Source organism: Callithrix jacchus, chromosome X, assembly GCF_049354715.1.
Source record: "Callithrix jacchus isolate 240 chromosome X, calJac240_pri, whole genome shotgun sequence".
In the NCBI taxonomy this organism is placed as follows: Eukaryota; Metazoa; Chordata; class Mammalia; order Primates; family Cebidae; genus Callithrix; species Callithrix jacchus.
The window spans coordinates 128,187,202-128,214,499 of record NC_133524.1 but is presented as its reverse complement, the minus strand read 5'-3'; the positions used below and the strand labels follow the sequence as shown (position 1 = coordinate 128,214,499).

General features: G+C 42.3%; 1 protein-coding gene across 6 annotated transcripts in view; it reads left to right on the top strand.

Annotated features, from left to right (window-relative positions):
• The window catches only part of HS6ST2 (heparan sulfate 6-O-sulfotransferase 2), a 320,588-nt gene extending 297,045 nt beyond the window's left edge, over positions 1-23,543 (top strand). For all 6 annotated transcript variants that reach the window (XM_008989907.5, XM_035289075.3, XM_035289076.3 and 3 more), the window contains one exon: positions 20,468-23,543. In XM_008989907.5, coding sequence (XP_008988155.1) covers positions 20,468-21,350 — 883 coding nt within the window. In that variant the 3' untranslated portion in view covers positions 21,351-23,543. The remainder of the gene's footprint in view (positions 1-20,467) is intronic.
• The last annotated feature ends 3,755 nt before the right edge of the window (positions 23,544-27,298 follow it).

The following is a 27,298-nucleotide window of genomic DNA, read 5'->3' as shown; positions in this document are numbered from 1 at the left end:
TTTGACCCTGTACTTCTTATCTCCTATTGTCCCCTACACACAGGAAGCAGATTCTTAAACCAAAGGAATAAACTTTGCATTGTGGATTTCCAGCCAACTGTGTTGGGAAGGGGCTGTGCTTCCCAGCACTCTTGAACACTTGCCACCCCACAAGGCTAGCCCTGGTTGCCTGTCCCATTACGGTGTTGCAGAAAGCTCTTCACTGTCATGCAAAATTCATTTTATTTTAAAATAAAATGAACAAGGTGGCACAGGGTAGCAAAATGAGTCTAGACATTTAGACTTGGGTTTAAAACATGTGTAACTTCATGACTTACTGGCTGTGTGGCCTTTCACCTCTCTGTACACTAATATAAGTATCTATGAAAGGGACTGTCTATTTCTCAGGCATGTTGTCAGGTTCTATGAGGAAGAAAATGTGCTTTGTTAAAATATATATATTTGCTATAAAGAACTTTTTAGAAGTAGAAGAGAAAGATGGTGCTATTCCCTTCAAAAGATTTAGAATAATAGCTCTTTAATCCTTGAAAATGAACCGAGAAATATAAATACTCCTGATTATTTAAAAATTTCAAAGGTGAACTGCTCATCACCTGAACGGTGCTTGGTACACTGAAATGCAGAAATACCAGTCTCCCAAAAATGTACCTGCCCATATTTCAACTGTCAACACATTCTTTCTACCACGTAAAAGGTGAAGGTCGACGTGTTCTCCCTGTGCACATTTCTAGTAACACCTTAACTCATGAATGTTAAATGGAAGGAGGCGGGGTAGGGGAACAACAGGACTTCAAAAATAGCCCGGGGGAAATCAAATCGTGTTTTAACTTAGTTTATGACCGATTCATGGTTCTGAAAAAGAAAAAGTGGTTTCTGTCACCAAAAGACCTCATTTTAAATTCTAAATTCCTTTCTTTGAGCAGAAAGGAATAGTTTTCCTGATTATGACTATTGAAGCAGCCTTTACCTGTGCGCAATAGCTGGTCTCCTACATACTTTGATTTTAGGATGGTCTTCTTCCCTATGGAACTTGCCCTATTGCTGCCTGAAATTCTACCATAAGAGGGCACAACATTGCCCCTTAGGGGCTGCCCCTTTAAAAAGGAAATGCTTCTGGTGGTGCTAAGTACATGACACTTTGACCAAATGAGTTTTTCTAATGACTTTCCTTCTAGATCTCAGACTTTGAACAGACTAAACCCAGAGAGAGAATCCAGTGGGAGAAAGGCTGGAGGAAGGGGGAAGTGTAGGACAAGGGATGGAGAAGCTTGGAGGGCCCAGGTCTCCCGACCACCACAAAGAACAAAAGAAATAGTAACTAAGGGTGGGATTTCAGGCCTCAGTAGGGAACATTTGGAGGAGAAGGGGCCTCCTTTACCCTTCCAAGTTGTATTGTGAGTACAGCATTCTCTCCTGGCTGGGGAAATGCCAACCCGGGGCCTGAGGCACTGCACAAGCCAGAGGTGGAGACGTTTTGGGACTCCTTTCAGCTTCTGTTTAGTTTAGGGAAGAAAGCCCTTCGTTTTTGATTGGTGGGAGGAAGAAGTCACATGCAGTGGGGCGGGAGAGGGTAAAATGGAGCATCCTGGGTGATTTCAAGGCTTCATGCTAGAAGGCTCATTAATTAACCCACCAGTCTGAGTTCCCACAAGGTGCTGGGCCCTGTGTTGAAAGACAGAAGAGATACCAAATAGTTTGGCTCTTAAGGAATGTCTCGCCTGGTTTGCAAGACAAAACAAGAGAAATGGAGTATGCAGCCATTTATTCAGGACTTAATTTGCAACAGAGAAAACATGGGGAAAACACTGAACTGGGACTTAGGAGACCTGGGTTCTGGTCCTAGACCTGCTGCTGACTAGCTGTATATCCTTGGCAAGTTGCCTCCTTTGTTTGAGGTTCAGTTTCCTCATCTGTAAAATGGGAATTTTATATCTTGTCCTATATACTTCATGAGATTGAGTGAGAAACTAGAGATGTAAGAACAGTGGAAGCCCTTTCAAATTTCTGATTGTTATTAACCAGCCCTCCCTCCCTCATTCCTATCTTCCACCTTCCCTTTTCCTTTTCTTTCTTTTTTTTTTTTTGAAATGGAGTTTCACTCTTGTCACCCAGGCTGGAGTGCAATGGCACAATCTCGGCTCACTGCAACCTCTGCTTTCTGGGTTCAAGCGATTCTCCTGCCTCAGCCTCCTGAGTAGCTGGAATTACAGGCATGCACCACCACGCCTGGCTAATTTTGTATTTTTAGTAGAGATGGGGTTTCTCCATGTTGGTCAGGCTGGTCTCGAACCCCTGACCTCAGGTGATCCGCCCACCTCAGCCTCCCAAAGTGCTGGGATTACAGGCATGAGCTACCACACCTGGCCCCCACCTTTCCTTTTTCTGTCCTTCCCTACTTTCCTCCCTCCCCACTTTCTTCCTCCCTTCCTTCCTTACTTCTGTCCTTTCCTCTCTCTCTTCCTCCTTCCCTTCTTCCTTCTTTCCTTCCTTCCTCCTCTCAGGCACTGATATCAATTAATTTTCTTCAGATGACTTTTCTGAAAAGCCATTATGAGAAGGTTGGTGCCATTTAGAATAATCTCTGACTTTAAGTCTACCTTACAGTGAGTTACTATTTCTGAGAGTTAAGCTCAATTCCAGGTTAAAAAAACCCCAAGCCAGGAGCAAATTCTCTATGCAGCACATTAAGTGGCTCATGCAGTGCGTAAGCAGATCTCTCTTCGCATTGACATGTCCTCAGAGTAAATGATAACTTGAAGAATCTGAGGGAGGTTCTACCGTCCAGCAGCTGCCTTAGTTGGAAAATCAGGGTCAGACATCTCTCTTAATGTCAATATTGACTTTGAGTCCTTTTTTATGGGTTTCAAGTCTTTCAGTAGAGAATGAGTGAACTTCAACGAAATAGAGGGAATTTGCCTTTGCCTAAAGCTGATTCGTTTGTTGATCACCTTAAGGATGATATTCAGGAAAGTGAACAAGGAGTCAGAGACTTGGTTTTGGGTCCCTTCTGTGCCATAAACTGGCCAGATGACTGTGGACCAGTCCCTATCCTTCATCTCTGGGCTTTAGTATTCTCATTGCTGAAGTGATTGGAGCAGGTAACCTCTGAGAGGTCTGCCAAACCATCTACTCTGTGCAAAATATGAGTTTGTCACCTTCGTCTGTGAGTGGCTCCCATTGGTTCCCTTTACAGGGACCTTGCCTTTCATTGGGTGGCTAGTTTCCACACATGGGACATGGATTTTACTCAACGTGAAAGTAACCCAGAGCTCATTGTGTGCATAGAGGGAGGTGTGGAACACTCCCCCTTGGTTGAATTGCCCCCAACCATCATGAGTAAAATGGCCCCAGCCCCTTTCAGTGAAGTAAGATCCCAGTTTGTACAAGATGAGGCTTGTAAAGTGTCACTTACTTTGTTTTTTTAATTCTATTCTGTCAAAAATTTTGGAATGTTTATGCTTGCACCAAAGTAGAGCCATGGCTTATATTTCACAACATTCATAGTTGTCTAATTTCACATGTTTTTCTATTCTGCCACATTTTGGACAGGTACAACAATGTTTCTTTTCTCTAGGATTCAGGACAATGCACTATGATGTAAAAGTGCAGTCTGGAGGAACATACTGTGTGTGGAGAAGGGATGATGAGAGCACCTGGCCCCTGACTCTCCAGTACTAGACCACTGGTTTCAGGGGAGGTCCCCTTTTTGCCTTAAAGGGGAAACACAGTCCAAAGTCTGTATGCCATAAAAAACAAACCTCTGATGCACAAAACTTACAGAACTCTTGTCAGTTTCAGTACTAATATAACCTTCAAAATAATTCTGCTCAATCAGGATCTTCATGTCTTCAGTGCTCCTTCTTGTACTCGCTCCAATGTGACGTCACATTCCTTGGCTAGAGAGGTGGGATGGGGGATGGATGATTTTTTTCACCCCCAGTATTATCATTGTCAAGAAGCAAGGCCATGCCTGTTACTGTATAGAATGCTTATTTCCCCATGCATGTAGCCCAGCCATGTTATTCACTAATTATGCCTTTTGCAGCTTGAATATCTGAAGAAAACACTTTCCCAGGTAAAAGGAGGCATGACCCTGCCAGCCCTTGAAATTCTGAATGGTTTCAATTCTTTACAGTTTAAATGGTTAAAAAGTTCTGTTCCCCCACTCCCCCAAGAAAAAGCCAGGGTTTGTACCTTATATCTCTCAGCACCTTAAAACAATATTAGAGCTCATTAAAAATCAACCTAGGGCTCAAGAAGGGTAGCTTTCATTTAGGGGGAAGACTTTTACCCTATGCTGCTCTGGAAAATAGAACAATGCTGAGAGCAGGCATTTTTTCTAACTAGCTTTCCTCTAACAATTTCTCCAAAGCACAGTTAGGGTACCTGCATCCCAGATAGCACATGTCCAGCAGGCCCAGGTGAACGAGTGGGACTGACTACCACGGGCTCAAAATTGCCTTAATATTTATTGACTGCTGACCATGTGAAAAAGTCCTGTTACTTGATTTCTTGTCTCTGTGGAGGTCCCTAAACAAATGGTTCTGTGTGATTCTGGATTTCTCACAATCCGGAAATGTGGAAAGCGAACTGATTATCTGGTTTTAGGATCCGTGGAATAGGAAGTATGGGCTAAAATGGTAGCCAGCTATACTCCTACCCCTGGGCCCCTCAGCTCTAAAATGCTCAAATCCTAGCCCTACAGTTCTGTAAGGGGCCCACAAAAACCACAGAATTTGATCCCTCATTTCACATCCCAGCATATCCAGCTGCCTCTTACTCAAATGTCCTGCTGTATTTAGGCCAGTTGTGCTCCTGGTCTGTGGCTCTTGAGGCTGTGCTCAGGTGCAAGTGAGAATGAACAGCCCAGTGGGTGAGAGCACGTGCACGTGTGCACACACACACACACAAACAAACACACTGGAGGCTCAGACACATCTGGCAGAGAGGATACAATGACCAAATGGGACATCAGCCAGGAGAGTGGAAAAGAATTTGGGTTCAAGAGTCACACAGACCTGAAAGATAGCCACTAGCTAGCTTTGTCATTTTAGGAAGGTTAAACAACACTTTTGGCTAGAGCTTTATCTATCTAATAACAGCAACAATTATAACAATCATGACATTTGTTGAGTGTTAGGCTCCAAGCATGGTTCTAAGAATTTTATATATATCCCCATTTTATCTTCATAAAGACTCTATGGTTTTTCATGCATTGTAGATGAGAAAAGTAGAAGTACAGAGAGGTTATTTATCTAGTTACGCAGCTAGTAACTGCCAGAGCTGGAATGTGAACCCGGGCAGTCTGGTTGTAGATCAGCATTATCAAATAGAAGTACAATGCAATGGATGTACCTGGAGGCGATAAATGTAAGCAAATTAATGCAAGAACAGAAAACCAAATATTGCCAGGTACAGTGGCTCATGCCTGTAATCCCAACACTTTGGGAGGCCAAGGCGAGTGGATCACTTGAGATGGTCAGGAGTTTGAAACCAGCCTGGCCAACATGGTGAAACCTCGTCTCTACTAAAAATACAAAAATTATCCAGGCGTTACAGTGCACCCCTGTAATCTCAGCTACTCAGGAGGCTGAGGCAGGAGAGTCACTTGAACCTGGGAGGTTGAGGTTGCAGTGAGCTGAGACCGCACCACTGCATTCGAGCCTGGGAGACAAAACAAGACTCCATGTCCAAAAACAAACAAGAACAAAAAAACAAGTATTTCATGCTCTTCCTTATAAGTGGGAGCTAATCATTGAGCACACATGGACACAAACGGGAACAATAGACGCCACGGACTACTTGGTAGGGTGAGGAAGGGGTTGCGGGTTGAAAAACCACCTATTGGGAATTACGCTCACCACCTGGGTAATGGGATTCGTACCCCAAGCCTTAACATCATGCAATATACCCATGTAACAAGCCTGCACAGGTACCCCATATTTAAAATAAAAGTTGAAATTCAAAACAAGAAATATGATATGTCACCTATGTAATTTAATTTTTTAATTTTTTGAAAAAAGAAAGCAAGAAAAGAAGAAAGAATGAATGAATGAAAGGGAGAAAGAAAGAGGAAGAGAAAGAGGGAGAGAGAACGGAAATCTTGCCCTATTGCCTACGCTAGAATGCAGTCTAAAAATAGGTATTAAAAACCTCTTTCATGCCAATAACTGTACTTAACAATGGAGACAGGTAGGAATAAGGGAGGAAAATAACAAACAAGCAGCCAACCAATATTTCATTTAAACCTGTGAAATGCTATGCAATTACTGATGAGGGATTTACTTCCAATTATGTGGTCACTCTTAGAATAGGTGTGATGTAATTCTGAGAAGAATGTATGTTTTGTGGATTTGGGGTGGAGAGTTCTGTAAATGTTTATTAAGTTTACTTGTTCCAGGTCTGAGTTCAAGTCCTGGATATCCTTGTTAATTTTCTGTCTCATTGATCTGTCTAATATTGACAATGCGGTGTTAAAGTCTCCCACTATTATTGTGTGGGAGTCTAAGTCTCTTTGTAAGCCATTAAGAACTTGCCTTATTTATCTGGGTGCTCCTGTATTGGGTGCCTATATATTTAGGATAGTTAGCTCTTCTTGTTGAATTGATCCTTTTACCATTATGTAATGTCCTTCTTTGTCTCTTTTGTTCTTTGTTGCTTTAAAGTCTATTTTATCAGAGACCAGAATTGCAACTCCTTTTTTTTTTTCTCTCCATTTGGTTGGTAAATCTGCCTCCTTCCCTTTGTTTTGAGTCTTTGTGTATCCTTACATGTGAGGTGGGTCTGGATGCAGCATATCGATGGGTTTTGGCTTTTTATCCAATTTGGCTATCTGCGTCTTTTGATTGGGGCATTTAGTACATTTAAATTTAGAATTAATATTGATATATGTGAGTTTAATACTGCCATTTAATGCTAGCTGGCTGTTTTGCCCATTAATTGATGTAGATTCTTCATTATGGTGATGCTCTTTACCTTTTGTTATGTTTTTGGAATGGCTGATACTGGTTGTTCCTTTCTATGTGTAGTGCTTCTTTCAAAAGCTCTTGTAAAGCAGGCCTGGTGGTGATGAAGTCTCTGAGTACTTGTTTGTTCACAAAGAATTTTATTTTTCCTTCACCAGTGAAGCTCAGTTTGGCTGGATATGAAATTCCGGGTTGTAAGTTATTTTCTTTAAGGATGTTTAATATTGGCCCCCACTCTCTTCTGGCTTGTAGCGTTTCTGCTGTGAGTCTGATAGGCTTCCCTTTGTGGGTAACCTGACCTTTCTCTCTGGCTGCCCTTAATATTTTCTCCTTCATTTCAACCCTGGTGAATCTAATGATTATGTGCCTTGGAGTTGCTCTTCTTGAGGAATATCTTTGTGGTGTTCTCTGTATTACCTGGAGTTGAGTGTTGTCCTGTCTTGCTAGATCAGGAAAGTTTTCCTGGATAATATCCTGAACAATATTTTCCAGCTTGGATTCATTCTCTTCATCACATTCAGGTACACCTATCAAATGTAGATTAGGTCTTTTCACATAGTCGCATATTTCTTGGAGACTTTGCTCATTCCTTTTTACCCTATTTCCTCTAATCTTGTCTTCTTATTTTATTTCATTGAGTTGGTCTTCGACCTCTGATATCCTTTCTTCTGCTTGATCAGTTCAACTGTTAAAACTTATGCATACTTCACGAAGTTCTCATTTTGTGTTTTTTAGCTCCATTAATTCACTTATATTCCTCTCTAAATTGTCTATTCTCATTAGCATTTCGTCAAATCTTTTTTCAAGGTTCTTAGTTTCTTTGCATTGGGTTAGAACATGTTCTTTTAGCTCACAGGAGTTTCTTATTATCCACCTTCTGAAGCCTGATTCTGTCAGTTCATCACACTCATTTTCCATCAGGCCTTGTTCCCTTGCTGATGAGGAGCTGCAATCCCCTGTAGGAGGAGAGGCATTCTGATTTTGGGTGTTTTCAGCCTTTTTGTGCTGGTTTCTTTTCATCTTTGTGGATTTATCCACCTGTTGTCTTTGTAATTGCTGACTTTCAGATTGGGTCTCTGAGTGGACATCCAGCTTGTTGGTGATGATGTTTTTTCTGTTTCTTAGTTTTCCTTCAGTGGACGCCCCTCCCCCACAGACCTGGACTTTCCTGGGTCCGGCTGTGCTTGCTGTGAAACTCTCAATCCTCAGCGTTTTCAATTGCTGTTTTTTTGTGGGGGTGGGATCAGCTGAGCCTGATCACCTGGCTCCGTGTCTCAGAGCCTTTGTTATTGTTGAACGGTCGAGGCGTTCCAGTCGCCTGTTGAAAGGGCCCCAGAATCTGTGTAATTTTCCTTGCGGCGACCCACTGCGCTGGCTAAAACAGCGGCATTGAGATTCATGGAGCTTTTCTGCCTGGGAATCTCCCAGTTTGGCTCCCCGTTTCAGTTCCCTTTTCTTTTTTTTTTTTTTCCCCAGGTTCAAGCTATTTTCTGCCTCAGCCTCCCAGGTAGCTCAGTCCCCTTTTCAATCAGCTGAATGGGCAACTCTACCTTCCTGGAGCTCCAAACGCTAACCAAAAGAGCCCCCAGTCCCGTATACTTCGCACTGAGAACTGCCGCGCTGGGGTACCGGCCAAAAGAGTTGTGCTGGTGACCTGTAGGGCTCCTCCGCTGGGAATCTCCTGGTCCTTGGGCAAAAAAGTTCGTCTGGGAGTGTGGCGTCCACTCACTCTCTGCACTTTCACTGGGAGCTGCAATCCTGAGCTGCTGTTAATTGGCCATCTTGGATCTCTCTCCATGATTTTAAATGTTATAGTATCCACATTAAAAATGAAGATACAGATGAAATTAATTTTAGTAATATATATTATTTAACCCAGTATATCCATGACATTATTATTTCAACATGTAATCAGTATAAATAATAATTAATTCATGAGATATTTTCTTTTCCTCAGAGTCTTGGAAATCTTAGTATGCTCAAAAACACTTAAAGCACTTCTTAATTCAGACTAGCCACATTTCAAGAGTTCAGTAACCACATGTTTGATGGCTACCATATTGGACAGTGCAGCTCAAGAACAAGCCCTTTTCATGATACACTGTGAATAAAATGAAGGCATTAACACCTATTTCATAGGTTTTCTGAAAAAACTTCTAGCATAGTGTCTGATGTATTATAGGCACCTGTTAAATCATAACATTTATTAGTTTCCTCTCTGTTGTGCTCTCTGCTGATATCAGAATGCCTTCCACTCACCCCACCACCATACATGCACCTAGGCAAATCCTTTTAATTTTTCATAATCCATCATATTCCTCCTTCTCTTCTATGAAGCTTTCCTTGATGACCATAGCACAGTCAACTCTCTCATCCTAACTCATTTCTCACTTAATCTCTGTATGACACAGTTAGCACTGAACTATACTGTGCCTTTATCTGCCCCCTCCCCCACTGAATAGTAATCCTATCTCTCCAATAAATTCTAAGCCCTTTGAAAGCAGGCGCCCATAGACATGCAACTTCCTCATCATGCGTACAGCTATATAATGACTTCTGGGTCACTCAGAGTTAATACATTGTTCATGGATTGATTAAACATTTGTCTTGCAAACCAAGGCCAAGCCCCAGGGCTAAAAGTGTACTATGCTCCCTCTTTGCACTTGCGTGTTTCTGGATTGAGTGTCATGAAAGTACCAGTTTCATTACTTTTTAGTTAAGACCTGAAACATGCAGGGTTTTATTGTGGATGTATTAGTCAATCAAAAGGCAGGATCAAAGCAATGGATTCCTGGGACAAGAGGCACTAGGGATGTTTATCCAAAGAGGAAACCATGATAGTCCCAGTGGGGACTCTCAGAAATTTCCCCAACCTCCTCCCATCCACTGCGGCATGGAATTTATGATTCTTCCCCTCTGCTCACTCTTGTTGCAGGGTTGGGAGAAGAAAGAGAACCAGCCCCTATCTCTGGCAGTTCCAGATGCCATTCCTCTAGGGATGGCAGTTTGACAGAGGATGTCACATAGAAACACTCAGTAAGCTGAGAAGTTCCATATAGGGAGGGAGGAGTTCCTAGAAGGAAACTCAGGCAGGAAGCTTGAGTGTGTTAATCAGTGGCAGATCTGGTCTCCTTGTGACATAGGCAAATCATATCCCTTTATGGGACCCCAGTCTCCTCATCAGCACCCTGTAGGGGTTTTTCATAAAAGTTTCTTCCACCTCAAAAACACACTGGCTATTAATGAACTGAGACTCACAAAATAATTTTAGAATACAAAATATTGGAGGAGAGGTAGTGTAATCTACAAAACTTTTCATGATGCCAAGCAATTGAACGGATTCCAGGTAAAAGCCTGTCAGTATGGGTCATAAAGTTTGGAATTTCACATCTTGTTAAAGAACTCAGCTTTCTCACTGTTTGCAAAAGCCCTTAGATTTATGTACTTTGAAACCTACTGGGCTTTGGGAAAGAAGAGAGTGATTTCTTTTAAAAATAAGTAAATATCACCAGGACTGATTGTGTGAAGAATTCCACCTTGAGTTTGAATTCACAGGCATTAGAAATCTTCTTTATTTTCAACAAAGGAAAAAAACAGTTGTACTGCTTTGTTACAGAAAGAAAAACAATGGCATAGAAGAACATCCTTCTGTTTAATGAAAGCCCATTTGTGTTCCTTTGAGCGCTCCCCACAATACACACAGATGGGTTTACTTTTAATTAATCAGAGGAAAAGAATCAATGAATGAAGGTGTTACTTTATATACACAGAACTCTTCCTTTGGGTGAGGTGTGAAGAAGAGCAGAAAACTCCTGCAAGAACTGAATAGCATGTTTCATGGGTACAAGACCTTCATTCAGCCTCTTCAGATTTGGTTTTGCATCTGGTAAATCTTGTGTCTAATAAGACTTGCTTGTCGCATAGATCAGTGTGCTCCCGAGAGTTTACCTTGCTCCTCACCTTTTGTGGGTTGCCCAGAAAGTCTTGCTAAGTCATCAGCCAACAGCATGAACTTGAAGCGGAAAGGAAGAGGTTCAGCATCCATATCATTTAGGTCTTTCCAGCGTTGTGAGACAATCAAATGAGGTGTTGTGTCATAGTGCTCCATGTAACCCACTGTCTGTGGATGCAACAGCTCACTCTTCTCATTAGGTAAAGCATGACTACTAAGCCACAAAACTGTTGTGACAAATGTGCCAAAAACAACACATCTATAGGCACGTCTACCTGCTTCAAAGTAGTCCACTTGTGAAGTCCCACACTTCTTTTATGAGATTGCTGCCACTACTGAAAACAGCATTTATGAAACTCCTATTTGGGGACTGCTAATATGAGCCACACAAGAAAAGCACTTTAAACAGCACCTCCAGGGCTTAAAGGATCTAGCTCCTTCAGAGGCATGTTTGCCTTTGATTCAATTGAATTTCGTTTGTGCTCATGTATTAACGTTGTTTGATCTGAAAGCCTCCTTGCTTTGACTGAGTCATTTACAGGCAATGGGAGGATCTGTGTGGTTGCTTTAGACTTCATTAACCAAGGAAGGAGACCAGACTTTCAGCATTAACGATTCAGTGTCATATGCAACCCACCACTGTCGGCAGAGTTTACTTAGGACCACCGACCACGGTTATTTTTCTACCACTCAGTGTTTCTCCAAGAATGAGATGTGCAAAGGCTGAACTTTAAAAGCCACATATGAGCTACAGGTATAATCAAATGTTCACTCCTATTGATTTGGGATAAGAATTTGTTTCCTTTTTTAAATTAACTTTTTATTGATCACTCCTGTGACCTTAACTGCTATGGGTTTTCTGGCCTTCTATTAAAAAATGTCTTTGATATTTATTTCCCCTTTGAGTAGTGCAGGGAAAACCTTATCATGGCCTTTCGTGAACCAGTAGCCTCAAAGGAAAGCAAATGTTTACAGTGTGAACCTTAGAACTTTGCTCAGGCAACATTCCCTGGGCTTTCCCTTGACAGAGATGGGTGCTGCCAGGGTTTCTCCAAGGAGTAGAGAGGAGCTACGGCTTGCACTTGGGGGCACAGTTGGCTTGTCTACACTCTAGGTACCACCTGGGATTTCTGAGAGACTTCTGATCTCTAAAGCCACATGCTTAGGACAGTGGTTCTCAAACTCGAGTGTGTGTACATGAGAATTTCTGAGTGAGCTTCCTCAAATGCAGATTGCCAAGCCCCAGCCTCTTGAGTTTCAGATTCAATGAGTGGACCTGAGAGTGTGCATTTCTAACAAGTTCCTAAATGTTGCTGATGCTGCTGGTTCTGGGCTCACACGTTGGGAACCACTTTTTTTATTTTTTATTTATTTATTTTTTAATTTTTTATTGGATTTTAGGTTTTGGGGTACATGAGCAGAGCATGCAAGACAGTTGTGTAGGTACGCACATGGCAGTGTGCTTTGCTTTGCTTCTCCCCTTCACCCACATTTGGCATTTCTCCCCAGGCTATCCCTCCCCACCTCCCCCTCCCACTGGCCCTCCCCTTTTCCCCCCAATAGACCCCAGTGTTTAGTACTCCCCTTTCTGTGTCCATGTGTTCTCATTTTTCATCACCCGCCTATGAGTGAGAATATGCAGCAATCAGAAATGATGAGTTTGTGTCATTTGTAGGGACATGGATGAATCTGGAGAACATCATCCTCAGCAAACTGACACAAGAACAGAAAAGGGAACCACTTTTTTAGGTTTATTAATAGAATCAGAAGATTTGGGTTTGTGCCTTAGCACTGGGATGGAAAGAATACCATTTCTACAGTGAGAGAGAACTGGATTGAAGCCTGAACACCCCTACTTAACTTGAGGCGTGACCCTGAGTCAAACCATCTCTGAGTCTCAGTTTCTTCATTCTGGAAAAGGGAATAATAATATATGATTCACAGGAATGTTGGGAGTTAATGTGTGTCAGGCACAGAGCACCCCAGCTCCTGGCTATGTAGTTGCTGTAAGAAACTGTCCTCTTCAAGCAGCCAAATGTTTCCCCTTTGTAGGGGTTAGTGAGCTCTTTCAGGCCTGGTTGAGCGTGCCATCCTAGGGAACTAACAGACACAAAGAGGGTCTACTAAAATAACAGGGCTTCAGCCCAGAAATACTCCTCTCGGGTAGATTGATTCTCAAGGGTTATTGGCAACGTGTGATTTGTGGGCAAGTCCTTACTTGTCTTCTGGGCCTCGATTTCCTCACCTTTAAAGTGAAGGGTTTGATCTAAATTATTTACTGTCTCAGAGGTTCCTTCCTGTTCTGACTAGTGTAGGATTTTGTGACTTAGAACTTGGGCACTGATTTCAGAATGGTCTATTAAAAGGAGAATAAAAAATAAGATTCGTGTTTTTAACCATTTAGTTATTTTTAACATCCTTAAACTTTCCAGTCTTCTTTTAAACTGGGATACTGCACAAAAAGTCAGGGACAACAGCTAAATATAACTAAATCTCCTTCATAGCTACATCTCCTTAACATGCTCCATTACAGGTATAAAATGGTATGTCTGTTATTTTATAGTGACATCTAGTGGCTTTTCCTTATCAAAGAATAAGATAAACATTTTCTTATTTGCTCATCATAAGCTCTGCTGCTTCTGCTGAAGAAATTCATTCAACAATCTTTTATTAATTGCTTACTTTATATCAAATATTGTGCTAGGCCCTGAGGAGATGATGATGATAAATGATACATGGTCCTTACCCTCCCAGAGCTCATAGTCCAGTGGAAGAGGCAGAAAAATTGCTGAATAATCCCAGTACATTGTGATACAGGTTACAATGGGAGAACACAAAGGCAATTGGAGCAGAGAAGGGGTGCTTAACTCTTTCCACGGAGGTCAAGGAAGGTTTTCATGAGGAGAAAGTCTTTGAGTTGAGTTTTGAAAGACTTTGCCAGATAACCTACAAAGGATAAATAGAAGCCATTCAAAAGAATGGGCACTCCATATACAGTGGCAAAGCACCTGTGGAGTCACTGCCTGGGACTTTGATTTGGAAATTTCCGCATATAGTGTATAGATCAGGGTTTCTCAGCCTTGGCATTGTTGCCATCTAGAGGAGGGTATTTCTTTGTTGTAGAGGGACTGTGCATGATAGGGTGTTTAGCAGCATCCCTGGACTTGACTTACTAGATGCCAGTAGCAACCCCCTCCCCAAGTCATGACAACCAAAATGTCCCCAGATATTGCCAGATGTCCCAGAGTTGGGGGTTTGGGGAGCGGAGATGGAAGATCACTCACAATTGAGAAAGACTTGTATAGAGAGAGTTCACTTGAGATAAGGCTGGACAGAAAGAAAGGTGGTTGCTGGGTTCCACCTAGCATGCGGAGGAACTTGGCCTTCATGTCATAGTTGATAGGGAGCCATTGGGAGGGCTGAATTAGGAAATGACAGACCAGATGTATGCCATCTGGGATGTGGAAGAGGCATGGGACTGGAGGCCTGAAGGAAGGGTAGGACGGGATGCTACTGCAGTGTTTTCGTGGAGAGTGATGAAGGCCTGACCCCAGGCAGTGGTGGAAAGGATGGATTTCAGAGCTGTTAGAAACTAGAAATAACTTAAGGGAACGTTTAGCTCTTTGTAGAGAGGGGAGATTAGAGGAATCAAGGATGACCTTTTGGTTTCTTGCTTGAACAACTCTTTCATTTGTTGCTATTATTTTCACAATTGCTTAGCAGTGACAGGATAAAGTTGGCCTGGACTTGTAGATGCAAAGCAGGTTCACTGTGCACTGTTTATAAACTTATAGGGGTCTGGTGAGACACAACACACTCATAAGCAACAAGTTACCTAAAGTGGGTCCATTATTTACAGATAGGCAGCAAGGGACAAAAGCAGCCTAGGATCCATTGTGAGCTAGTTTCCCAAGACTCAAGAAAGCTGCCTGGGAGGATGGAGTCTCAACTAAGCATGGTGCCTCACTTGCACCATAGCGAGGAACCCCAAAAGGCAGTCTGTCCTGAGTTATATACCTCAGGGACCATGTAAGTTATTTAGCAAAGCTTTGAAGGACATCCTGCTTCCAAGAGAGGGACAAAGGCTGAGCTGTCCCAAGCAGTTCCTCCCTATCTCAGGATGTTACATTCTCTAGGAAGGACTGGAACAAGGCCTTGGCTGTTTCAGGCAGTTCCTTCCTATCTCAGGATACTACACTCCCAGCACATTTTACAGTTATTTTTAAGATTATGTGCAAGAAAGAGGGGAGTACTGTGTTGGTCCAAGGCCGCCCAGAGAGCTGTCAGTAGAAGGTAGCAAACCTTTAACTGTGTAGTGCCTGTAAGGGCACCATGGGCATGCAGAAGCACCAATCGGCCATTCAATTAGCCCAGGTAACCCAATGGGGAGTCATGGCTCCAATTTTAAAATGTGACACCTTGTCATTTTAATTAGGTGATACATTTGGTCACAAGAAATTCCTGTCCAATTACTACTAAGTGAAATAGGCAGAGTATGATTTTCCTGGGGCTGAGCTGGCCTCATTCAGTTAAAATTAAGTCAGTCCATTCAGCAGCACCCTTCAGTTTCATGTCAACCTGAAGAAAGATTTCCAGCAACTACCAGAGACTTATTCTCAGCTGGATCTTACTCTGTTTTGATCAGTGCCTGATCCAGGTATTGCCAACAGGAACAGGAAAGTAGGGTGAAGATAGTGGGGGATATAATCAGAATCTGGATGTCTTGTGACAGGCTTAGATATCCTCCATCGAGAAGAAATTAAACAGGACAAATAGACTGCCTCAGTTCCCGACAACATAGATTGGTTTCAGAGTGGCATATATGTGAAAGGATGTAACAATTGAGCTTACTCTATATCAGTAACGTGGTGTGGCTTCCAAAATGCTCCATGTGATCTGAGGCCACAGGAAGAGAAATGGTGTCAAGAATAAGGGAGGTGACAGACTGTCCCTTCTTATTACTTGTCAGATTATGCTTAGAGGGCCATGTTCCAATTAAATGGAATGCATTTGCAGGCAGACAACAGGATAGTGGGGCCTTGAAGCTATGTAGAGAATAGTTGAAAACCATTTTAAGCATAAAGAAGGGAAGCCTTGGGGTAAATGCTGTCTTCGAATATCTGAAACTACACAAGTGAAATTTTAAAAAGATCCCTAAATAGACCATGATGGTCTGGACACTACCAGTTTGTGCTGACCACTCCATATCTTTATCTTCAGCCCAGCTTGCTCTCTGAGTGCCAGATCTATTCATTCAGCTTTACTCAGATGTCCCACAGGCACCTCAAACCTTTCTCCAGAGCCCAGGAGGCATCCTTAACTCCTCCCCCTCCTCTTTCTTCCCTGAATCCCTTTTGTCACTTTTATCTGCTAAATATTTCTGTAGTCTGCTCCTCCTCCTCTTTTGCCTTGTCTTCTGCAGTGGCCTCTTAACTAATTTCGCTAACTCCATCTCACACACTATACATAATGACTTTTCTAAAACACAGACCTCATCGTGTTATTCCCCTGCTTAAAGCCCTTCAAAGCCTCCCCGTTGCCTGCAGAATTAACTCCGAATGCTTCAATATGGCATCTGTGGCCTTTGACAACCAGGTCCTGGGCTCCCTCTCCATCTTCAATTCCTGCTACTCCTTCACTCCCTAGAGGGCTTTTTGCTGCATGTTTGTCTTACACAACAGGCTGGTGTATGCCTCAGTGCCTCTGCTCATGCTGATCCTTCTGTTTCATACTCCTTTCCTCTCTCCTTGCCTCATCTTTTTTGTTTTTTTTTTGTTTTTGAGACGGGGTCTCACTCTGTCACCCAGGCTGGAGTGCAGTGGTGCTATCATGGTTCACTGAAGCTTCAATCTCCCAGGCTCAAGCAATCCTCTCGCCTCAGCCTCCCAAGTAGCTGAGACTACAGGTGTTCACCACCACACCCAATCATTTCTGTAGAAATGGGGTTTCACCATGTTGCTCAGGCTGGTCTTGAACTACTGGGTTCAAGTGATCTGTCTGCCTTGCCTCCCAAAGTGCTAGGATTATAGGTGTGAGCCACTGTGCCCAGTTGCCTCACCTAATTCTTACTTGTTTTTGAAAATAAAGCTGTAGAAACCCTTGTCTTTTCTTTAGGGTAGGTTAGAAATCAGTGTGAGGTGTTTTTCATCACACCCTGTACTTGCTCCAAGCATTCACAGCACACTCTATTTAAATACTTTCCCCAGGTTTCCATGTCTTATCCCTGTCTGTATCCCCGGTGCCTGCTGCACTGCCAGGCACACATTAGATGCTAGAATTAAGCAAGTCTTGACCTGGCCTGACCACTGAGGGAGTACAGGCCATGTCTCTGGTTGCCTCCGCAGCCACATTCCCAAGGCTGCTTCTCTGATATTGCCCTAAAAAGCTCTTCCCCGGGTATAATGAGCATCCTGGATTCTTCAGCCGACGAAACCTCCAAGGTGTTATCTTTACCTGCCTTCCTACCTCCAAGGCACTATGCAATTCAGGAGACCCCTGGTCACTGCAGACTACCCTTCAGCAGATCTTTCTTTCTTTTCACGCAGACCCATAACAGGAGAGATGGCCCTCTCTGAAAGTCTGCCTCTGTGTCTCTGTGTTGCCTTCTCTCTATCCATGTTGGGGTGGTGCTTATGAAATACTGATTGTGTCACTAACCCTGGTGGCTGGGATCTATTTGCTCTGAGAGGTCAGAAACGGTATTGAGGAAGGAGAGCCGCAGACTTGCATTGTGGTGCACTGTTAATATTTACCAGAAGATGTCACCGTAGGCCTAAAGCAATACAAATGAGGGCACGAGGACTTTCAGTTGAGCATGAAGGTGACTCCATTGTGGGGGTTTAGAACACCAAGCAGCCCCCATTGCAATGCATGCCTGGAAAAGCTGGTTGAAAGGTTAATCCAAATGTGTCACTGCACTTAATAAATTTCTTTTTTTCCCAGATAATCAGACTAATTGCCACTAAATGGTTGCCTCAGGGCTAGCATAAAGGCTCAATAAATATGCACTGGATGGATGCATACTAAAACTAGGAGGAAAAGGTGGGAACCCAGGGCAGTAGCAGTCATCTTTGTTGGTAAAGGCCACTGGGAGTAAAAGCTACTACTCTTTAGCAGTAGGTCCTTACAGAGATGAATTTTAGTGGCACCAGCAAGGTCAAGTCCTAGGGAAAGTGGTGAGATAAGTTAAGGCGCTCTTGGCCCCTTTTCCATCCCCACTCCCAGATGCTTCTCCTGTCCCCAATGCTCGTTTCTTCCTGAAAAATATATAAAGTGATTTATTTTAAGAAAAACCTTCCTGTGATTTTTTGCAAGGCACTTGGAAGATTATCCAGAGTTTCTGTGTCATGAGGCATGTCCCTAGCTTTCTCCTTCCTCTCCCCAGGATAATTCATCAAGTAAAAAGTTAGAGGAGTTACTGAGATTCTGCTTTATGCAAGGGATAAAGGCCAATGTACAAAGCTGGAATGGATGGGATCAGGGTTATATAGAAGAATAGGACAGAACCCCTCTCCTGGAAAACATAGTTTAAGTGGAGATATAAACAGTTAATTGTAATTCAGTATCACAAATGTTTTTGGGGGTAGTGTGGAGGTAGGGTCTTGCTCTGTTGCACAGGCTGGAATGTAGTGGAATGACCACAGCTCACTGCAACCTCCGTTCCGGGGTTCAAGCAATTCTCATGCCTCGGCCTTCTGAGTAGCTGGGACCACAGGGGCACACCACCATGCCCAGGTAATTTTTGTATTTTTAACAGACAGGGTTTCGCCATGTTGTCCAGCTGGTCTCGAATTCCTGACGTCAGGCGATCCACCCACCCTGGCCTCCCAAAGTGCTGGGATTACAGGCATGAGCCACTGTGCCCAGTCCCAGTATCACAAATGTTTTATCAAAGGCTAAGTATGGAAGTGCTATGGCAACACAGAGGGAGAAATGATAACTGGCAACACAGTGGGGTACAGTTTTTCACAGAAGAGATCGTACTTGAACTGGTACTTGAAGGATGAGTAGAATTTTCCAGCCAAAGAGGGAAGATCATGACAGGCAGAGGAAGCACCATGCACAAGGTAGAAGCATAGGAGATAGATCTCAGGATGCCTGAGTTGCTGGAAGCCCCAGTTGGGAGAAATGTTTCCTCAAAGGACATCAGCCAATATTCAGTCAAGCAGGTGGCAGAGCAGGTTCCCTGAGGCTCCTCATGCATGTTTAGAGAACAACCACTCCCTCAGATGGGAACGAATGCTTCAGAAAAGTTGCCAGCCATTCTCTGGGTTTCCTTTAAGAAGCTAGGTGCTAATATTCAATATTTATTTTTGCTTTCCTTCCACAATATGCCCTTCTATGACCTTGTCCTTCATTTTCTGTACCTGAGTGGAAACTCATTTCCCATAAAAAGTGCAGTGACAGGGTTCTCTCTTTGATTATGCCTGATTGTATCGTAGGCTTGATGTTTTTGGAGTGTGTGCCTACCATGTGTGGTGTGAGTATGTCAGCGTGTGATTTAAATATTTGCTAGTCGCTATTTGAGCAAAGAACTTTATTTGTTTGAAACTGTAAAGAGAAGATAGCCATACAGCAAAGCTCCACAGTTGTTGATATCCACGTGCCCTTTCAGTAGGTTAAGAAAAGGGACACTTTGAAGCTGCTGATAAAGTTTTCTATCCTGGGAATATTATCATGAGCAAAGGTGGAAACCAAGGTAGTAGCTTGCATATATGCTATTGGTAGCTACAATGTCTATTTCAGTCAGTGACTAATCACAGCATTTATTTCTGGAGGCCCTCACTGCTCTGCCTGTCTCTACATTCCACTTCGATAATGTATGAGCCATATTATGACAACAGCCAGAATCAAGAGTATCATATCATATACTCTTTTAATGAGTTTTTTTTAAAAAAAAACATAAGATATCTAGATTAGACTGGATATTAGAATAAAATGCTGTTGTATGTGTAATAAGATTAGAATTTGAGCCCAGTTGTCAACTCCATTTCACTCCAATAAAGCATTTGCTTCCATTGAGTCTCCATTTCGTGATCACTAAATGGGAGTTTAGAGTAGAAAGCATGAAATAAAGTGGTTGCCTAGTTAGCCAATGGTGTCATTGGGAGGATTTTGTCATTGGTTAGAGAGGGAGAAGAAGAGGGGAAGGGAGAAGGAGAGTGAAGCACGTCAAGGTTGATGTCTGGAATCTAACCTTTTCATGCCTGTTTTAGCTGCAGTATCAGCAAATTGGGTGAAAAGATTAGCTATCTCTAGGCTAGTGGGACTCAGAGAGGGGACTGCAGTACAGTTTACAGGACAAATGCCATCGGATCCTTGTCATTTTTGCTTTGCCTTCCTTTTTGGCCAGTGAACACCACATATGCCATGTACCTGGGACTCAGAGAGGGGACTGCAGTACAGTTTACAGGACAAATGCCATCGGATCCTTGTCATTTTTGCTTTGCCTTCCTTTTTGGCCAGTGAACACCACATATGCCATGTACCTCCATGACTCCACTTATGCCACCCATATCTCTGACTGTTGGTTTTTGTGCTTCATCCATAGGAACTTCCACTACATCACCATCCTCCGAGACCCAGTGTCCCGGTACTTGAGCGAGTGGAGGCATGTCCAGAGAGGCGCAACATGGAAAGCATCCCTGCACGTCTGCGATGGAAGGCCCCCAACCTCTGAAGAGTTGCCCAGCTGCTACACTGGTGATGACTGGTCTGGCTGCCCGCTCAAAGAGTTCATGGACTGTCCCTACAATCTAGCCAACAACCGCCAGGTGCGCATGCTCTCTGACTTGACCCTGGTAGGCTGCTACAACCTCTCTGTCATGCCTGAAAAGCAAAGAAACAAGGTCCTTCTGGAAAGTGCCAAATCAAATCTGAAGCGCATGGCGTTCTTCGGCCTCACTGAGTTTCAACGGAAGACCCAATATCTGTTTGAAAAAACCTTCAACATGAACTTTATTTCGCCATTTACCCAGTATAATACCACTAGGGCCTCTAGTGTAGAGATCAATGAGGAAATCCAAAAGCGTATTGAGGGACTGAATTTTCTGGATATGGAGTTGTACAGCTATGCTAAAGACCTCTTTTTGCAGAGGTATCAGTTTATGAGGCAGAAAGACCATCAGGAGGCCAGGAGGAAGCGTCAGGAACAACGTAGATTTCTGAAGGGAAGGCTCCTTCAGACCCATTTCCTGAGCCAGGGTCAGGGCCAGAGCCAGAATCAGAATCAGAATCAGAGTCAGAACGCAAATCCAAATGCCAATCAGAACCTGACTCAGAATCTGACGCAGAATCTGGTGCAGAATCTGACTCAGAGTTCGAGCCAGAAGGAGAACCGGAAAAGCGCGAAGCAGAACGCAGGCAAGGAGCAGAATGATAGCACCAGCAGTGGCACCAATGACTACATAGGCAGTGTAGAGAAATGGCGTTAAATGGCTCAGAAAGGCTTGTACATACTTCTCCCAAAGCGCCACTGAAAAGATGGCATAGCTTAAAAGATGAAAGTGTCCAAACACATCCTGCTTCCTTTACTGGGGAAGTTAAAATGTTTAGATGTTGCCTTTACAGTTGCCTTTCAATTCAGTGTTATACTGTGTGTGGGTAAAACAAATCTCAGTATGGAATTAAATTGTCTTTTGGGGGTTGGACTATTTGTGAAATCCGAAAGCAAAACCAGACTCACCAGAAATTGCTGTTTAGATATTTTAAGAAGTTCCTAAATTAGTCACGGAGACAAAATGAAAACATAAAATGTGACCATTTAACTTATGGCTAAGAAATGAACTTTAAATTATTTGTGATACACTGTTAAAACCCAATCTTGGAATCAAACATTTTTTTCCAGGGGTGAGAATAAATATACATAGGAAGCGACTAAAATGAAACATAAAACCTTTCATTTTGGTCTGATTTTAACAAGGAATCTATAAATATAGAATAACAAACTAATGGCGAATCCTACCAAGCTGTAGAAAATCAAAAATTCCTCTCCCAAACATGGGTAGTTTTATGTCAAAATATTAGCTTTTCAAGAACAGGACTCATATCTTGATATTTGAAATTTTAAACTTTTTCTACCTTCTACTGTTAAAGGTTTTAAACAGGGTGTAACTCACATTAAACAAACCACTTTTTTTTTTTCAAAATGAAATGCCAGTGTAAAGATCTAATTTCCAGGCGCTTTCAAGGCACTGTAATTTCAACAATACTGGAATCATTCTGGCGCTGCTTCTCATTCATTTTAAGGCTTCTCCGAATTGTGCTCATTCCAAATTAACCCACGTATAGAATCTTTCTTCATCATCTAAATGGCGTGTTGCTGAATTTATTGTGGTATATAATCCTGGATTAAAGTCAGGACTTTCTTTCTGTGGAATTAATTTATCAGTATTTGTGTAGTGAAGTTCTAATCAAGAAACTTGAACAGGATAATGTGTCTAAAAATATTGCTGAAGTTATTCTTGATCAGATAGAATTGAACCTGAAATGTGAACTCTTACTTTCTGTGTATCTATTGTAATGTTTCCAGTTGGGCCAACTATTTCTAGCCCAATTAGTTCTTTTTAGTGTTGACAGATTTGTGGACAATTACAAAAGCAAAAAAAGGGTAAAATAAGCATTAGGAAGGCTAGCAGAGTCATTCAATAGCACCTTGATAATTTGGGCAACCCTTTCTAGCAAGTTTTTGTTTTGAAAAGAACAAAAGTAAAAAGTGTTCTGTAGTGAGGTTACGTATCTGGAACATATGAGTTGAGCAGAGTGACTTGTTAGTGTAAGTTGATGCAAAAATACTTCTATGGTATCAATTACAAATTGACCAAGATAAAAAGAAGTGTGTAACCCACCGTGCCGTCAAACATCATGATTCTGGGCAGTTTTCATTTTACTATGGATTTTGCTACATTTCTGTAAGGACTTACACTAACCTTCTGGCTGTAAATCAAACTAGGTGACTGAAAGTGCCATTTATGTTTTCAGAAGGGACATGCTTAAAAACGTGTGACCATAAAGTCACATCTTGTAGTCTGCTCATGTGTATGATCTAGTTTGATCTGTAATAATATGGCCATAAACTGGACAGGAAGCTGGGCATTTGGGTTTAAAATGGATTTTCTTGACTCTGAGCTTGTATCACTATTTCCAGCTTTTGTTTTGCCTGACAGTATTGCAGTCCTGAAAATCCTGAGAGCTAAAAAACTGAGAGGAATTTTTTAAAAAACACACCTTCAAGTGACAGTGTTTTAAACTATTGTGTACAATTGTGTTTTTAAAAGAGTTAGTAGATCACTATGGTATTTCAGTTTTCTTTAGTTTTAATTGAAAATGTTGGCTTTTAAAACTGATAGGTACTGTTGGAAAGCAGGATGAAGCCTGAGCCACTGGAAAAGCTTGTTACAGAAAAAACATTTTGTGTTATTGCTGTGGTGTGCATGATTTGCAAAGGTTAAGTGAATTTTCTGTCTATACTGATTATTGTATATAGAGGATGTTATAAATATACATTTTTGCCATCATGTAAATCCCGTGATTTCAACTGTAAACATCTGTCCATTGGTGTAGCTTTACAAATTGTTCACTGATTTTGTGTAATTTAACAATAGATATGAAATAAAGTTTAAATTACAGGCTCTGAGTAATCTCATAATTTCAAGATTTGCAGCCATTAGACACTGTGATCTCACAAACCAGAACAGAATTTTTTTCAACAAGGCATTTCCTTGGTTCCTCTTGGCAGCCAGGTATGGAAATTAGATGGCCCATTCTAATCCCTCACTCAAAAATGGCCTTATTTTGGGGTGAATCCTTCTGGGATTCCATGTTTTGTGTACAAGCTTGTCCAAGCCACAGCCCACCAGCCGCGTATAGCCCAGGATGGCTTGAATGTGGCCCAACACAAGTTCATAAACTTCATTAAAACATGATGATATTTATGCATAGACTTTTTTTTTTAGCTCATTAACTATTATTAGTGTTGGTGTATTTTATGTGTGGCTTAGGGAGGCCAAAAGATTGAACACTCCTGGGGTAAAACAAAGTTTGCTATGCAAATGAATATGCATATCTTTTAAGTTAAAACTTATTTAAGTAAATACTTGAATATCTAAGACCATGTAGAAAGGAAAAATTGTGCTCTTCATTCTCCCATCTATCCACAGGGTAGAATTTAAAGGTAAGCATTAATGTATTGGTTTTAAAGCCCTGAACACAAAATGTGCACATTTTTTCAAACGAACTCTTGTAGTTAGTACTACGTGGGAGGGGACATGATTTGTCCTTGGCCCTTTCCAAAGACATGCTAAGTGTCAGTCCCAAGGGATCAGAAGGAAGCAAGCTACAAATTTGGTTGGGGGTATAGTTAAGTATCCTCAGCCTGTACACTATATTTACTCTGTAAGTCTCTTTTCATACTGCTATAAAGAACTGCTGAGACTAGGTATTTATAAAGGAAAGAGGTTTAACTGGCTCACAGTTCTGCATGGCTGGGGAGGCCTCAAAAAACTCACAATCATGGCAGAAGGCAAAGGGAAAGTAAGGCACCTTCTTCACAAGGTGGTTGGAAGGAAAGGGGCCGAGGGAAGGGGGAAGACCCTTTATAAAACCATCAGATCTCATGAGAACTCACTCACTATCACAAGAACAGCATGGGGAACTGCCCCATGATTCAGTTACTTCTACCTTGTCTCTCCCTTGGCACATGGGGATTATGGGGATTACAATTCAAGATGAGATTTGGGTGGGGACACAGAGCCTAACCATATCAGCTTACTCGGTTTTGCCTGTCAACTGCTTTTTGATCAATATTTGGGCTGTCAAAGGGCCTGAATGTATAAAGATCCTACAGCCCCTTGGGAGGAACTGTGAACAGGAATATAAAGTCCAAGAACTTGAAATATCTCAGAAATAAAGGTTGGTTCTCTTTTCCCTTGAGGAGGGCGGGTACTCATGGAGAGCAGGGCACTGTAACCGTAGTGGGGAAAAGATAGGAAACCTGCCAAGAAAATGAGCTATTGAGGCCACACAGAGAGGAGATGTAATGAAGAAACATTGAATTGGCCTGGTTCCTCAGGACTTAATTAGGATTCTCAATAGGGGTTGTAATCAAGTACCAGTAGGACTACCTTTGGGCAGTGGGTCTAATAAAGCTGTCAAAATGGGAAGGAACGTTTCTTTCCATGGGTGGAGTACAGGGGTAAAAAGAAGCATAGCCGGGCGCGGTGGCTCACGCCTCTAATCCCAGCACTTTGGGAGGCTGAGGCGGATGGATCATGAGGTCAAGAGATCGAGACCATCCTGGTCAACATGTTGAAATCCCGTCTCTACTAAAAATACAAAAAAAAAAAAAAAAATTAGCTGGGCATGGTGGCGTGTGCCTGTAATCCCAGCTACTCAGGAGGCTGAGGCAGGAGAATTGCCTGAACCCAGGAGGCAGAGATTGCGATGAGCCAAGATTGCGCCATTGCACTCCAGCCTGGGTAACAAGAGCAAAACTCCGTCAAAAAAAAAGAAGCATAAAACCCACCTGCTGGGTCTGAGTCACAGAAGAGAACCACAGAATAATCCAGGTTGGTCATGTGCAACACACAGCTTTCTTGCATTCATTGACCTGAAGACACTGCTTTTGACACTGAAAGCTAGGAAGGGGGAAACTAGGGTATTCCTTTTGTGCAAATGGTCATCAGAGGTGGACTGGAAGTTTCTTCTCTCTTGTCTTCTCAAGGGATTGAACTAAGCAAAGAAACAAAACCTGAGTATTTTGTAGAAAGTTCTAGCAAAGAAACAATATGCTGACTCTGGACATAACCCGCTGGGGCTGTGGAATAAGGCAAGTCGAATCTCTCACTTGGCAAGAATGAGGCCACCTGACAGTTTTAACTGTCCAAGGAATTTGATCAACACCTCACAATTTCCAAACAACATCCTTCCGACCTTCACAAATGGGCAAAGCCCTCAATGAGCTGTTTCTCAGTGCAAATGGCACTGTTCTGAGCAGCTACAGCAGGGTCCAAAAACTACTGTCCTGGGACCAAATGCAGCCCTCTACTGTCCTGGGACCAAATGCAGCCCTCTGCCTGCTTTTGTAAATACAATGTTATTGGAACACAGCATGCCCATTTCTTTGCATAGTTTCTCTGGCTGCTCTCATTTAACAGCAGCGGGAGTGGTTGCAACAGAGATCTTATGGCCCCAAAAGCCTAAAATACTTATTTTCTTGCCCTCCAGAGAAAAAGTTGGTCAGTCCTGGAAGTAGAGAGCCAATTATAATTTCCTAAGTATTGAAAATTTGGCAGATTTATAATGATCCTAGAATCTGAGAGAATAGAAGGATGTGATTCAAACAACATACTTCCCAATATCACACCACCACGAACAACATTCATTCAGTGCCTACTATGTGAAATTCACTACTTTTAGGCCAGAGAGCACTGGAGAGCCTGATCTTTTCTCTCAGGATCACAGAAATCCAAGCCAAATGCTGTGTCGGTAATTACAGGTGAGAGCTTAAACAGTTCTTCAGTAGTCTCAGATAGCTGACATCTGCCAGGTCCTTGGAGCATGTGCGTGTGTGTGTTTGATCACATGCTTTTAAAAATTAAAATGTAAGTATGTAAAGTAAAAAGCGAAATTGTCTATACAACTCCCACTTCCCCAAAATAACTACTATGATCATTTCCTCCAGATCTCGTTGTCCTAGCCACATTCAAATCTTCTATCTCACCCCCTTCCCTCCCAGTCTTCCTCTAACCACACACGCGTGCACGCGCGCACACACACACACACACACACACATTCATTTAAAAAGATAAAACCATATTGTTCTCATTGCTACCCGATTTTTTTTCTTTTATGAAAAAGTTCAACAGTGTATCATGGATTCCTTTCTAAAACAGGAATATAGTCTATGGGTTATCCTAATGAAATTGATTACTGCTGATGTCATAGGTTGAGAGTATAGACTCTATATGCATGCTGCCTGGGTTTGAATCCCAACTCCACCACTTACCAGCTCCATGACCTTGTGAAAGTCTCTAACCTCTTCATGCCTCAGTTTCTTCACCTATAAACAGGGAGAATAAAAGCTTCAAATTCAAAGGGCTGTTGTGAGGATTACATGAGTTAGTATTTGTAAAGCACTTATCACAGTGCCTAATATAGAATAAACTTTATTTTTTATTTTTATTTTTTTAGAGACAAACTCTCACTCTGTCACTGAGGCTGGAGTGCAGTGGTACAATCATAGTTCATAGCAGCCTCAACCTTTTGAATTCAACTGATCTTCCAGCCTCAGCCTCTCGAGTAGCTGGGACTACAGGTACACGCCACCACTGCCAGCTAATTTTTTACAATTTTAGTGGCGATAACGTCTCATTATGTTGCCCGG